The sequence below is a fragment of the Pongo pygmaeus genome, chromosome 1 (genome assembly GCF_028885625.2).
Source record: "Pongo pygmaeus isolate AG05252 chromosome 1, NHGRI_mPonPyg2-v2.0_pri, whole genome shotgun sequence".
Taxonomy (NCBI): Eukaryota; Metazoa; Chordata; class Mammalia; order Primates; family Hominidae; genus Pongo; species Pongo pygmaeus.
The window spans coordinates 38,120,142-38,135,842 of record NC_072373.2 but is presented as its reverse complement, the minus strand read 5'-3'; the positions used below and the strand labels follow the sequence as shown (position 1 = coordinate 38,135,842).

The 15,701-nt window shown below is 37.8% G+C and overlaps 1 protein-coding gene across 9 annotated transcripts in view; it reads left to right on the top strand.

Annotated features, from left to right (window-relative positions):
- Nucleotides 1-15,701, top strand: part of RCOR3 (REST corepressor 3) — a 56,539-nt gene that overhangs the window by 16,483 nt on the left and 24,355 nt on the right. For all 9 annotated transcript variants that reach the window (XR_010127765.1, XR_010127764.1, XM_063672377.1 and 6 more), the window contains 3 exons: nt 1,450-1,574; nt 2,570-2,648; nt 12,298-12,516. Coding sequence is in view for 7 of the 9 variants with exons in the window: in XM_063672377.1 (XP_063528447.1) it covers nt 1,450-1,574; nt 2,570-2,648; nt 12,298-12,516 (423 nt within the window). In the remaining 2 variants the exon portion in view is untranslated. The remainder of the gene's footprint in view (nt 1-1,449; nt 1,575-2,569; nt 2,649-12,297; nt 12,517-15,701) is intronic.

The window sequence follows — 15,701 nt, the reverse complement described above, 5'->3', positions numbered from 1 at the left end:
CATGTAATGAGAGTTATTTCGTATGTTTATTGTTCCAGGAAAAAAAATAATTTCAACTTTATTTTTAAATGTTTCACTCTTTGACACGAGGATTTTTTCCAATTTCTGTTTTTGGATATGGAAGCCCCTTTTTAAAAATCCCATATTAGGCCGGGCGCGGTGGCTCAAGCCTGTAATCCAGCACTTTGGGAGGCCGAGGCGGGCAGATCACGAGGTCAGGAGATTGAGACCATCCTGGCTAACACAGTGAAACCCCGTCTCTACTAAAAATACAAAAAATTAGCCGGGTGTGGTGGCATGCGCCTGTAGCCCCAGCTGCTTGGGAGGCTGAGGCAGAAGAATAGCTTGAACCTGGGAGGCAGAGGTTGCAGTGAACCGAGATTGCGCCACTGCATTCCAGCCTGGGCAACAGTGCGAGACTCTGTCTCAAAAAAAAAACAACAACAGAAAACATATTATTTCAATATTGTCCAGATGGTGCTGCTTTTTTTCTTCCTTTTTTTTTTTAATGGAGAGAAACTGCTCTGTATTTCTAGTTCCTACATTTTTAGTATTGTGTCAAAATAATGTAAATCCGAGAAGTTCATGCATTAAACGATTTTAACCTGAGTAGATGAAAATTAGATAATATTTGCAAATATATCTAGGTGTCTTCCATAATGAAAGAGAACATTTTTGGTGGGGAAGTTGCATCCTTGTTTGTCACTCTGACAGATCAGTGCATGATCATTAGTCATTTTAATACTCAAGAGACTTCATTTGATGGCCAAAGCCTGTTTGCATTATTTACCATTTTAAGACCTGGATTTAAAACAAAGTTATTCAAAAAAATTTGTTAAGAATTGAATAGCTTTTCTTTAAAACATCTTGCTAAATGAAAGAAGCAAGACACAAAAGGTCACATATTGTATGATTCCCTTTATGTAAAGTGTCCAGAATAGGCAAATCCATAGAGACAGAAAGTAGATTAGTGGTTGCCAGGGACTGGTGGAGGGGGAGAATAGGGAATGATTGCTAATGGGTACAGGATTTCTTTTTGAGATTATGAAAATATTCTGGAATTAGATAGAGGTGGTGATTGTACAAGTTAGTGAATTCACCAAAACCACTAATATGTACACTTAAAATAGAGAATTTTATTTTATGTGAATTACATATATTGAATACTAACATGGCTGCTCTGGGAACTTCTGGGGACATTCTCTCCAAATTAGTTTGTGACCTCTTCCCCTCCTCTCCCAGAACAAATAGGAATATTCATTCAGAAATGTCAGTTAAATTGATATGGGATACTGACTGTAGTAGTACTTTTTAGCTCTATAATTCATTTCTTTATGAATTAAGAAATATTTTTAAATTATGCCTTCACTAAATAGTAAAGAATATCATCAAAATTATTCATTTTGTTTATGAATTAAATTTGCTGATATTAACATGATTTTTTTTAAGCTTCCAGATAAGACAATTGCAAGCCTTGTAAAATATTACTATTCTTGGAAAAAAACTCGCTCTAGGACAAGTTTGATGGATCGCCAGGCTCGTAAACTAGCTAATAGACATAATCAGGGTGACAGGTAGGTTGGTTACCTTCATATAGTTACATTGTTAGGGACACTGCATTGGATTGCTTACATTTCCTAAGGCAGAAAAGTTGTCACAACACATTGTAAATATTCCTTATTCTTACATTTATGTTTCTACTCTGACAAGAAGAGCCAAGTGGTTAGAAGCTTTAATATTAAGAGCTCTTTCACCTCTTTTAATTTTAATCACAAATGCTTCCTTTTAGTATTGATATATTTAATACACATATTTAGAATATATTAAAGAATATGTTCTATGAAAAAGGTCTTTTTATAATTACCTGAGTAACTGAAACCCTTATTATTGAGGCTAAATCTTTTGATAGTATAAAATCATTTTGTTTCATTTTTGTCTGTCTTTATTCTCCAATGAAATTTAAGTATTATATCAATTTGTCTGTGTTCCCATTTCCCAAATGGTATTTCTTTTTAAATCCCTTTCCCACTGGGTCTCTGTTTTTGAGCTAGAAGTGTTTGCTAAAAGAATTCTGTATACCCAATGAGATAAATGTTTCTGAACACTACAGAAATCTGAATTAAAAGCTCCTCTTCCCAAGTACAACTCTTATTCTGTTAAATAATATTTAGTAAAATTATTTAGATATATATATTACAGTTTGATAAGAGCACTAGAATACAATAAAAAGAAGAGAATTGGTTGGGTGCAGTGGCTCACGCCTGTAATCCCAGCACTTTGGGAGGCTGAGGCAGGCAGATCACTTGAAGTCAGGTTTAAGACCAGCCTAGCCAACATGGTGAAACCCCGTCTCTACTAAAAATATAAAAATCAGCCAGGCGTGGTGGTGGGCACCTGTAATCCCAGCTACTTGGGAGACTGAGGTGAGAGAATCGCTTGAACCCAGGAGGCAGAGGTTGCAGTGAGCCAATATCGTGCCATTGCACTCCAGCCTGGGCAATAAGAGTGAAATGCTGTCTGAAAAAAAAAAAAAAGGGAATTAAGTGTACTAATTTTTGTTTCTTCTCAGTGATGATGATGTAGAAGAAACACATCCAATGGATGGGAATGATAGTGATTATGATCCCAAAAAAGAAGCCAAAAAAGAGGTAATGATGATCATTAGAAGTGCTTGTGATTGTTCTACAAATCTGCTGAAAAAGAATGAACAGTACTTCATATTAAGAAAAACTTTTTAATGTAATGTTTTATGAGATAGTAAATTTCAGTGTTAATTAGCAATACAGTCGTACCTAGAACCTCAGTTAACCAAGTTGTTGAAAGTTGAAAATACCACTGAAACTGGAAAAAGATCTGAGTTTGTTTAAACTTAGCATTTACTAGTTATGTGACCTCATTCAATTTAGTGACTCTCATTCTTCTGAAGAAACCCAATGCCATGGGCCATTCATCACCTTAAGCTCTTTCATCAATGTTATTTAAAAAATTCTATTCTACTGTAATTTTGTGTTTTACTGATTTTCTTTCTACTGCTAAATATTCTCAAATTCCTTAATTCCTTCATTTTCTCCCCCAAGTCTGCCTTACCTTTGTTTCCCAGAGCCATGGTCCCAATAATCAACTATTTGAATCTCTTTCTTTCCCATTTCCCCATTCCTTTAACTCCCCACTTCCCTTATCCTTCTGCTATACCATCCCTAACCCTGTAAACTCATGATGCTGGATTCGTTGCTATTCACGGTCTAAGAGACGCAGCAGGAGAAAATGATACAATTATGTAAATTGTTGCTACTATGAAAAACAGTTTCCAGTCTCACTGTAGTCCTTAAGTGCCTCAGTTTTTAATCTCTAAGTTCCAGGTTTTTTTCTTAGTAGAATGAAAATAATAGGATTGTTTTGAGAATCAAAGAGGTAATATGTAAAAAAGCACCTTTTACAGTACCCAGGACATAGAAATCTCGGATACAAGTTGCTGTTGTTTTATCTGGGCAGCTGTTTTGAACATTCTTCCCTTCCTACACATTGCCTAATACCCCTCCACCCCTAAAAACACTTGGCAGATAACCTCATCCATGTCACAGAAAGTGTCAGACAGAAGCTCCCTTAAATTCCAGCCCTTCCTCTAACCTCTGTGCTACCATGCTGGCCTTTCCACTGTGGTATATTAGTACTTAGAACATATTACAGTTACTGTATTTTGCCCACTAAGCTGCTAACTCTTTGAAGTCAGGGACTGAGTTATTCATTTGTATCCCCTAACACTTTGCACAGTACCTGGTATATGGCAAATATTCAATAAATGTTGATTCAATAAATCGTTGTTGAATGAACAGTCTTGGGCCTTAATATCCCTCTCTCACAGTAAGAAGGATCTTTTTTCTTTTCCTGTACAATTTCACTGCTTGTGTGATCCTATCCATCCCTTCGTATCTACTCTGAGACTTTCTCCACCAGTTATCCTTTGTCTTTCCCATATTTTCAACCTTTCAGTGCAGCCAAAAAGTATGTTCAAGTCTTCCATTTAAAAGCGTTTCTCTGGCCTGGCACAGTGGCTCACGCCTGTAATCCCGGCACTTCGGGAGGCCGAGGCAGGCAGACCACCTGAGGTCAGGAGTTGAAGACCAGCCTGACCAACATGGAGAAACCCCGTCTCTACTAAAAATACAAAATTAGCTGGGCGTAGTGGCACATGCCTGTAATCCCAGCTACTCGGGAGGTCGGGGCAGGAGAATTGCTTGAACCCAGGAGGCGGAGGTTGCAGTGAGCCGAGATTGCGACATTGCACTCCAGCCTGGGTAACAAGAGCGAAACTCCATCTCAAAAAAAAAAAAAAAAAAGCATATGTCTTAACCACTCTAGAAAACAAATCATCCTTCTTAGCACTACGTCACTTTTGAGTTTGCTTTAGTCAGGCTGCTTCTGTCCCACCACTTCACTGAAACTGCTGACAGGTTACCAATAATTTCCTAAATGCCACATCCAGTGATCAGTTGTATTCTGTTTGTGCTTTCTGTATCAAATTACTGACCCCTCCCTTCCTGAAAAGCTGTCTTTGACTTTCATAATGCCATTCTGATTCCCATCTACCTTTTTAACCATTGTGTCTCAATTTTAGTGGCATCTTTTTCTTACTTACTCTATTCCTTTTATCATTATTCTTTTTAATTCTGTCTCTCAAAAAACTGAGATTTGATCTCTCTTCTTCTCTGTGTGATTGCCTTCTTAGATTCTCATCTCCTCTGAATTATCCTAACAGTTTTCTCTCTGATTATCTCTGTGCCTCCCTTTCCAGATTCTCCACACCACCCTTTCCAGTCCATTGACTTCCCTGTTGCCAAAGCAATCCTTTGTAAAGTTGCTGATTCACTGCTTGCAATCCTTACATCGTGTTGTCTGTAGGATAAAACACAAACTCTCCAGTTAGGCATTCCCTACCCTTCCCCATTTATTTCAGATTACTAACAGTGTTTTAGATATGTCTTTTAGTTCCCTGGCTTTTGTCCTATGATTATGTTGGTCCCTTTTTTTCTGGAATTCCTTTCTTCCTAAATCTGCCTAGGAAATTCCTCACAACTCTACAAGATGTAGCTTCTCTATGAAATCTTGTGCCTTATCTTGAATTGACAACCTCCTTATTTCTCCTTAAATCTGTTGCAGTACTAATTCTACTGAGTGGTACTTGTTTACTCATAGTTTCCCCTCCCTGCCTTCCTGTCCCTGCGTGGTGAGCTCTTTAAGAGCAAGAATATATTTTAACTATTTTCCACTCCCAGGGACTGATGCATAGTAAGCATTTAGTAAAATTTTAATGAATGAGAATACATGCTATATGCTCTTAATTGTGATATAAACCTGAAAATTTAAGAATTTGCTACCTAGAAAATATATGTATGTATATATGTATGTGTATATATATATATATATATATATATGGAATATATAGTTTTGTCCAACTATGCAAGATGATGCATACTCATTTGGTCTTTCGTTTGCTTATGATCTCATCTTACCAGAAAATAATATGAGGGGAGTATAAGTTAAAAAGTTTTAAGAGGATACTGCAGAGGTGTGGTCCAAGACTAGCACTGTGTGTCAGCAGCTTCATTCATTTCTCTGCTCATTCCAAACAATAAGGATACCAGGCAGAGAAAGAAACTACATTATTGTTTTTAATACAGATCTTTGTAGCTGCTTCTGCATGTTGTTAACATATTACATAGGAAGTTTTAATTTTAACTTTTAAAAATTGTGAACTATATATACTGTAGAATATGTACAGTTTAAAGAAAAATAATAGATACCAGTGTATCTACCACTGAGCTGAAGAAACAGAAGTCCTGTTTGTGTTTCCTCAATTGGATATTCTTGTTTTTTTTTTTGAGAGGGAGTCTCACTCTGTCCCCCAGGCTGGAGTGCAGTGGCACGATCTCAGCTCACTGCAACCTCCACCTGGGCTCAAGCAATTCTCCTGCCTCAGCCTCCCTAGTAGCTGGGACTACAGGCATGCGTCACCATGCCTGGCTAATTTTTGTATTTTTAGTAGAAATGGGGTTTCGCCATGTTGGCTAGGCTGGTCTAGAACTCCTGACCTCAGGTGATCCGCCTGCCTCAGCTTCCCAGAGTGCTGGGTTTACAGGTGTGAGCCACCGTGCCCGGCCTCAATTGCATATTCTCACCTTCTCTCTAGAGGGAACCACTATAATGAAATTTTTTAATTATTCACTTCTTTCTTTATACTTTTATCACATATATATAATCACATATGATGATATGATTATCATTTAGTTTCATTTATTTCATACTTTATTTAAATGGAATCATATTGTATGTATTCTTCAGTACTTGCCTTTTGTTATTATTTTTGCAGTTCATTTTTATTGCTATATTATAGTGTTCCATTGTATACATAGGCTGCAACTTACTCTCCAATTAATAAACTTAATTTCCAGCTTTTTATTATGGACACTGCTGATATGAACATGTTCTGGATACACATGTCTAAGAGTTCCTTTGGTACAATAGTTCTCAGCTAGGTTTAGCACTGACCCCATAGGGGACATTTAGAAATTATGGAGGTGTTTTCATTGTTAACAGTGATTATGGGGCATTTCAGTTGTCGAGTGGGCAGGAGAAAGGGATGACAACTATACTGAAGTGCAAAGCACAGATTGTTTCACCAAAATGCCAACAGTGATTTATTGAGTAACAGGGTCCCAGGATTCTTTGGAATGGAGTCACTCTATTTTAGGGAATAGCCGCATTAAACTTTCCTAGGTAATGGCATAATTGTTTTCTCTAGCTGATATACCTCTACTAGGCTGTGAGAATACCCATTGTCCACTTCCTTGCCAATGCTTGATCAGACTTTTAAAATGTTCCAAATCTGGCAATATGAGATGGCATTTCATTGTGTCCTCAGCTTCATTCATCAGGTAACTACTAAGGCTGAATGTTTTTCTATCTGTTTATTAGCTGTTGTTATATGTTTCATTCGTGGAGGTTTTTGTTTTGTTTTTTTAGAGACAGAATCTTGCTTGTTGCCCAAGCTAGTGTGCAGTGGTGTGATCATAGCCACTGCAGCCTCAAACTTCTGGGCTCAAATGATCCGCCTGCTTCATCCTCCCAAGTAGCTGGGATTGCAGACATGAGCCAGCATGCCTGGCTTGTATTTTTTTATTTTTTCACCTGTTTTTCCACTGCGTGTTTGTCTTTTTCTTAAAGACTGAATATAAAAAGTTTTTTCTTATTGAATTCTTTGTATATTCTGGATACGAGTCCTTTGGTTAACAGCAAATATCTTTTACCAGTTTGTGGTTTGTCTTTTTACTCTCTACAGGGAAGTAAACAGCTATTTCATCAAAAGCATATAAATTTTAAATTTATTATTTATTTTTTTTTTTTGAGATGGAGTCTTGCTGTGTCGCCCAGGCTGGAGTGCAGTGGTGCGATCTCGGCTCGCTGTAAGCCCTACCTGCCGTATTCACGCCATTCTCCTACCTCAGCCTCCTGAGTAACTGGGACTACAAGCGCCTGCCACCACACCTGGCTAATTGTTTTTTGTGTGTGTGTGTTTTTAGTAGAGATGGCGTTTCACCGTGTTAGCCAGGATGGTCTCGATCTCCTGACCTTGTGATGCATCCGCCTCAGCCTCCCAAAGTGCTGGGATTACAGGCGTGAGCCACCGTGCCCGGCCAATTTTAAATTTAAATTCCAGTATTCTTTTACATTTTCTTTTGAAAATTTTAAACCTTTTCCCTTTTTACATTGAATTCCTTGCTGTGGCAGTAAATAAGTTCATGTTGTGAGGTAGAGATCCTTTCTTTCTTTCTTTCTTTCTTTTATTTATTTATTTAACAGTTGGGGGTCTTGTTTTGTCACCCAGGCTGGTGTGCCAGTGACACAATCGTAGCTCACTGCTGCCACAAATTCCTGGGCTCAAGCCATCCTCTTGCCTCCTAAGTAGCTGGGACTACAGGCATGCACCACCACACCCAGCTAATTTTTTTAAAAACTTTGTAGAGATGAGGTCTTGCTACGTTGTTCAGACTGGTCTTGAGCTTCTGGGCTCAAGTGATTCTCCCACCTTGGCCTCCCAAAGTGCTGGGATAACAGGTGTGAGCCCTACCGTGCCTGGCTATTTTTTAATACGGAATTGAATATCTTTTTCAACTGGTCTGCAATACCAGCTTTATTATATATGAGGCATACGCATATGCCTGGCTGTCTCTTCTGCTTCTGTTGTCAGTTAAATATTCCTTGCTAATCCCACATTTTTTCAATTACTTATAATAAGCCTCATAAGTCTTGATAGTTGCTAGGGTAAGTTCTGCTATTTGGTGGTTCTTCTTAAGGAGTGTGTACCTTGGTTATTCTTGGACATTTGCTCTTCATAACTTATTTGTATTACTTTTGATTTCCTATATAGTGATTTATATTACCTGAAAATAATAGCTATTTTGTTTCTTTTTGGTCCTTGTATCTTATTTCTTCTCTTGCTGAACTGGTTAGTATCACCAATATAATTTGAATAGAAGATATGATAGGGAACATTTTTCTGATCGTAAAGAGAATCGTTTTTGTTTCAACATCAAGTAGGTGGTTATTAAAGGTTTTTGACTCATTCACATTGCTGGTAGTTGATGCTAGCTGTAGGTTGGAGCAATTCCATTTGGCCTCTCCAATTTGGTGGTCTCTGAGTAATCTAACTTCTTGCCATAATGGCTGGTTTCCTCCAAAGTAATCAATCCCGGAAGCACTAAGTGGAAACTACTCAGCTGTTTCTGGCCTAGCCTTGAGAGTTACTCAGAGTCACTTCTCTTGCATTCAGTGGTTATAAGTGAGTTACTAAAGTTGGTTCAGAATCAAGGGGAAGGAATATAGACCCCTGCTTCCCCATGGCAGGAATGTTGAGGAATTTGTTGACATGTTTTAAACCTCCAAGCCCAGAGTATGGAATTTTCATAAATGTTTTCCCATGTGTGCTTAGGGATATTATCTTGGTAACAAGGTTTTATATATGTCCATTAATTTAGGTTTGTCAGTTCTGTGGTTGAAATCCATATTCTTACTGCTTGCCTACTTGATAGCTTGGTTTTTGTTGTCTGCTTATGTGATCAATTATTCTGATCACTAATTATTGAGAAGTAGTTTTTTATATGTTGAAGTTAGTATTATTAGGTGCATAAAAATTGTTTTATCTTGCTGCTGAATTGAGCCTTTTATCAATATGTAGGTTCTCTTTTATTGGCTTCTGCCTTGAAGATTATTTTATCTGTTACGTTGATAGCTCCACCATTTTTCTTCTGTTAAGTATTTGCCTGGTTTATCTTTATCATTTTACTTTCAACATTTCTGTGTCCTCACATTTTAAGTATGTGTCTTATAAGGAGCATATAGCTGGGCGTATGTATTAATATTTTATCTGAAGAGTTAAGCCCATTTATATTGATCACGTTTAGCTGATGTATTTTTGTTCTTTCTTATTTTTACCTTCTATTCAACTTGCTTTTCCTAGTCTTCTTTCCCTTCATTCATGTCCTATTTTTGGGGATTAAGAATCCATCTCTTACTCGATTTTCTTTCCCTCTGTGTTTGTTTGGGATGTTTCTATATTTCTTTTCTTTTTTTTTTTTTTTTTTTGAGACAGTCTCGCTTTGTCACCCAGGCTGGAGTGCAGTGTGGCGCAATCTCAGCTCACTGCAACCTCCACTTTCCGGGTTCAAGCGATTCTCCTGCCTCAGCCTCCTGAGTAGCTGGGACTACAGGCACATGCCACCACACTCGGCTTATTTTTCATATTTTTAATAGAGATGGGGTTTCACCGGGTTAGCCAGTATGGTCTCAATCTCCTGACCTCGTGATCCGCCCCCCTCGGCCTCCCAAAATGCTGGGATTACAGGCATGAGCCACTGTGCCCAGCCGGGATGTTTCTATATTTCTATTCTTATTGTATACTCTGAAAATTTTATCCTGCATATTTAACTTAAAATCTAATATTGATGTCTTTATTGACTTTCTGATTAATAGAAGGCCATTAGAATGCTTTGACTCCATCCACTACCATCCTGATTTATATACTAGTTTTGTCCACAGTTTGTTACATTTTGGTTTTTAAATCTCACAAATCAGACATATAGTCCGTTTTGTTTAGATTTAGCCACACTTTTAGCTTCTATTTTGCCCACCCTTCTTTCCTGAATCTAAGGGCTTTCTTTGAAAATAATTTCCTTTTTCCTGCAGTATATCATTTAGAAGCTCATTTAGTGAAGACCTGTTGGTCATAAACAGATTTTTTGAGACCTGGGTTTAAAGTGCATTGTTCTAGAGAGGATTTGCATTTGCTTCTGTTATTTGTCTCTAGGCACTACCAATCTAAGACACTTTAAACTAAAATCTTGATTTGGGGTTTTTCAGGCAAACAGATCATATAAATTTAGGCCCTAAACCTGCCTGAATGGAGGACTGTGGTTGGGGCACTCTTGGGAGACTTTTTTTTGGTTTCTTTCCACCCAGCCAAGAGTGAGATGGGCATGGCTCCCATTAATCACACCCTCCCTCTGCAGAGCAGGGGTGTTTTTTTCCTACTTCACAAAGTGATGGAGTTCCCCCTTTAGCATTCTGGCTTGTCTCCTGTGCCCTGCACCTGTTGTCCATTGAAGCCTGGCTTTAGGCAAATGACAACTACTGCATACTTGATTCTCCCTCTGGATTCTTGCTTTCTCATCATTTCTGGCCTCGGAAGAATTTCCTCACTTCCCTGCCAGCTCAGAAGTGAATGTTAAAAGACTTTTAAAAATGTTCGATCAGCAATTTTAGTAGTGCCCTACTGGGAGGAGTTTCTCTGAACATCAGACCCGCCATGTGTTTCTTGGAGTTAGCTTCAAGCAATTAAGTGGATTATGCTTCATAATAAATTTTTAGTGGGTGCAGTGGCTCACACTTGTAATCCCAGCACTTTAGGTAGCTGAGGCAAGTGGATCACCTGATGTCAGGAGTTGAAGACCAGCCTGCCTAACATGGTGAAACCCCATCTCTACTAAAAATACAAAAATTAGCCGGGCATGATGGCGGGTGCCTGTAATCCCAGCTACTCCGGAGGCTGAGGCAGGAGAATTGCTTGAGCCCAGGTAGAGGTTACAGTGAGCCAAGATCACGCCACTGCACTCCAGCCTGGGGGACCAAAAAAAAAAAATTTTTTTTTAACGAATTTTACTAAGAGTTCCTTTTCTAAGAAATTGGAGTATTAGGCCGGGCGTGTTGGCTCATGCCTGTAATCCTAGCACTTTGAGAGCCCGAGGTAGGCAGATCTCTTGAGTCTAGGAGTTTGAGACCAGCCTGGGCAACATGGTGAGACTCCCATCTCTACAAAAAAAAAAAAAATTAGCCAGGCATAATGGCACACAACTGTAGTCCTGGCTACTCAGGAGGCTGAGGTGGGAGGATCACTTGAGCCCAGGAAGTCAAAAGGCTACAGTGAGCAGTGCTCATGCCACTGCACTTAGCCCGGGTGACAGAGTAAGACCCTGTCTCAAAAAAAAAAAAAATTGGATTATTAAATATATTCATTGAAATAATCTTCAACCTAAAAGATATAGTTTCTAGATTATTCTTTCAGAATAATGTGTTTTTATATCATACTTTAAGAACAACTTATAATGAAATAATGCTTAAAACATCACAGTCATCATTGTTATACTTTTAACTCTTCCGAGACATAAATTTACTTTTATTTTAATCATCGATTTGGAAGTTAGAAATATTTTCAGGGTTAAGATAATTGTGTCCCTTTTAACCTTTAGAGGCATAGTTTTCTTTCAGCAACTGTAAAGTAAAAATGAAATGTTATCTCTCTTTAACCAGCTGTCTAATCTGCTTTGTGTCATAATTTCTAAATTGCCCCCTTTTTTCTTTCTAATTTTTATTTTTAGGGGAACTTTGCATTTAATAAGTTGGCTTTTCCCCCCCTTTATTGCTGAGGGAAAATATATCACATCTTGAAGTACATAGGAAAGTTTAGAGTCTTAGCTTATTTTTTCACTTATTCCTAGTCCTCTGGGCCTAAAAATCAAACATTTGATTGAGTGGATTAAGCAAGGATATATTATGTTGTGTGCTTTTCCCCCCAGTTGGTGAGTGCTATGTGTGTGTGTGTGTGGACTTGTACATAATATATAATTGGTTAGAAGTGTTTTTTTATGTGTACTTATTGCAGCAGATACTTCTAATATTAATAGACTGTTTTCACTTTATACATTTGTGAAAACCAAGTGACCTGTTATTCTGCTTTTATTCTCTTAGGGTAATACTGAACAACCTGTCCAAACTAGCAAGATTGGTCTTGGAAGAAGAGAGTATCAGAGTTTACAACATCGCCATCATTCTCAGCGTTCTAAGTGCCGTCCACCTAAGGGCATGTATTTAACCCAGGAAGATGTGGTAGCAGTTTCCTGTAGTCCCAATGCAGCCAACACCATCCTGAGGCAACTGGACATGGAGCTGATCTCTCTAAAACGTCAGGTATTTTATAAAAATAATATTTTTAATGATTCTGTGCATTTTGGCTATCCGCTTTTACCTAGGTTGAGCTCAGTTGTTTGCAGATTTTTCTCAGCCATCCACTTATGCAGGTTTCATTTTTAAAAGTTTATCTTATGTCCAACTTAGAAGATACCTCCACCTGTTCTAGATTTGAATCCCAGCATTGCTGCCTGTTAGCTCTGTGGTCTTGGGCAAATTATATAACCTCTGTAAGCTTCAATGTTCTATCTATAAAATCGGGGATAATATTCTTCTCTTGCAGGTTATTGGGAATTATTTGCAGTGATACATGTAGATTGTTTAGTAGTGCTTGGCACATTTTGAGTGCTCAGTGAGTAATGGTTGTTCATCATCACTATCATCATCATCATCAGTAGTAGTACTAGTAGTATTGTAAGGGCAGCATCATCATAATCAGATAGTAGTTAAAAATCAGCATCTAGAGTCAGTGAACCTGTTAAGTTCTAACCCTGGCTATACCATCTCCTTCCTGTGTAACCTTAGAGGAGCTCTTTAACTTCTTTCAGCCTCAGTTTTCTCATCTCGAAATGTGGATAATAGTATAGTGGTTGCGAGGAATTAAACAAGATAATATATGGTAAGTGCTTAAAACAGTGCCTGGCACATATTAAGTACTCAGTTATTCGTTGTTGTTAGATCTCTGGCCTTTCTTAGTTGTCTTTTCCTATTTTTTGTTTGTTTTGTTATTTTTTTCTTATCCCTTAAATCTAGATATTCTTCTAAATCTGTACTTTCTTGGTCTATATCAACCAACCCTATACTCTATGCCGGTGACTTCTGAGTCTTATTTCTCAAGCTGTGACTTTTCTCAAGCTCCTTAGCTATAGTTCCAGCTGCCTGCTAGGTCTTCCCCTAAAAGATTTTTTTCTCCGTTTCCTGTCTATTGAAACATCAGAATCATCTTTTATTCATCCCCTGCTGTTATCCCTTTCCCAACACATGTAAACCAAAGTGGTAACCAAGTTATGTGAGTTTTACCTTTGAAATTTCCTTTAAATCAATTCCCTCTTTTTTATCTCATCACTACTGCCCATTTAGGCTCTTGCTATCACTTGCCTGACAATAACTATCTTGTTGATTCTTTTTTTTTCCTTATTTTTTTTATTTTAATTTTTTGTAGAGAAAGGTTCTTGCTATGTTACCCAGGCTTGTCTCGAACTCCTGGGCTCAAGCGATCTTCCTGCCTGCGCCTCAAAGTGCTGGGATTATAGGCATGAGCCACCACACTCGGCCTCTTGTTGATTCTTTCTATTACTTCTCTTTAGCTGGAGGTTACACATTGTTGCCAGTGTTATCTTTTTAAAGCACTGGTCTGATCACTTCACTCATCTTAAAGCTCTTTGTTAGTTTCTACTTGCCTTTAGCAGGTTACAGTAGAGGTAGACAGGGATTTATAAGAAAATCATGTTAAGAAATTTGAAATTCATCCTGAGTTAGGAAACTGCTGAAGGACTTTAAGGAAAGGTGGACCATGGTCATATTTACATTTTTCAGCTATATCTTTTGCATTTTCTTGTTTGTTTGTTTGTTTTTGCTTTTGTGATTACAATATTCATCCTTAACTTATCACTGCATATTTAGTTAATATTACAGTAGTCCTCCCTTAATCCGTAGTTTCACTTTCCATGGTTTCAGTTACTTGCAGTACAGCACAATAAGATATTTTGAGAAACAGACTATATTCACATAGCTTTTATTACAGTATATTGTTATAATTGTTCTATTTTTAATTAGCTATTGTTACTCTCTTATTGTGCCTAATTTATAAATTAAGCTTTATCATAGGTATGTATATATAGGGAAAAACAGTATAGATTGAGCATCCCTAATCTGAAAATCTGAAATGCTCCAAAATTTGAAACTTTTTGAGCACTGACATAATGCTCAAACGAAATGGTCATTGGAGTATTTTGGATTTTGGGTTTTCGGATTAGGGATGTGCAACTGGTATATATTATGCAAATATCCCAAAATCCCCTGAAATTTGAAACACTTCTGGTTCCAAGCATTTTGGATAAGGGAATACTCAACCTGTATATGTTATGATTTGGTACTATCCACAGTTTCAGGCATCCACTGGGAGTTTTGGACTGTATCCCTTGCGGATATGGGAGGACTACTATATTCTGCTTACAAAATGTAAGAACCTTGCAACAGTATAGTGTGGGATCAAGATTCTCTATCTTAAACATGTTCAGATTTTTCTATTCCTTGGTCCTGGTTATTCACCCAAACTGCTTTTCTGGTTCTCTAACATAGGCCACATTTGCTTCCTCTGCTTTCATACCAAAACTTATTCTCCAACCCTTTCTAGTCTAGTTTCTGCCCCATATGGTATTCCAGTTCTACTGAAACACCTCTCCGAAGATCATTTATGGGCTGACATAGTGGCTCATGCCTGTAATCCCAACACTTTGGGAGGCCAAGACAGGAACATCACTTTAGGCCAGGAGTTTGACACCAGCCTGAGCAACATAGTGAGACTTTATCTCTATAAAAAAAATTTAAAAAATAGCCAAACGTGGTTGTGTGTATCTGTAGTGTAGTCCTAGCAACACAAGAGAGGCTGAGGAGAGAGGATCGCTTGAGCCTAGGAGTTCAAGGTTTACAGTGGAAAAAAAAATCACTTATGAACAAGTGGCCACATCTAATGCTGCCTTCTTGGTTTTTAACTCCTTTGACTACTCAGTAATGTTTGACACTGTCAGCCATGTCTTTCTTTTTGGAATTTCTTTTACTTGACTTTGTGACTCTCTGGAGTATGTGTGTGTATAGTACATATTTAGAAGGCAGCTATCCTCACCACTATACCACCAACGCATCTCATATTTGGTTAAATGCTTAGCCTTTAGTCAAACTATGAATGCAAGATGCCTATCTTCCAAACCACAGCAATCCTCTTTAGAAAACTTGTAAATCATTTGCTGTAATACTTTAAATGCACTAAAAACATAAAGGAATAAAGTGTACTCAGTCACCTGTATTCATACTTCATTCTCAGTACTACTACTCCTACACTTAGGGACTATTTTTATTGATTTTTTTAGAAGGCACTTTAAGCTTTAACTTCCTAACTTGGTTATTCATTTGATGTGTGACACAGTAAAGGTTTGCACTCATGGGTTTACAAATCCTGTTAACCA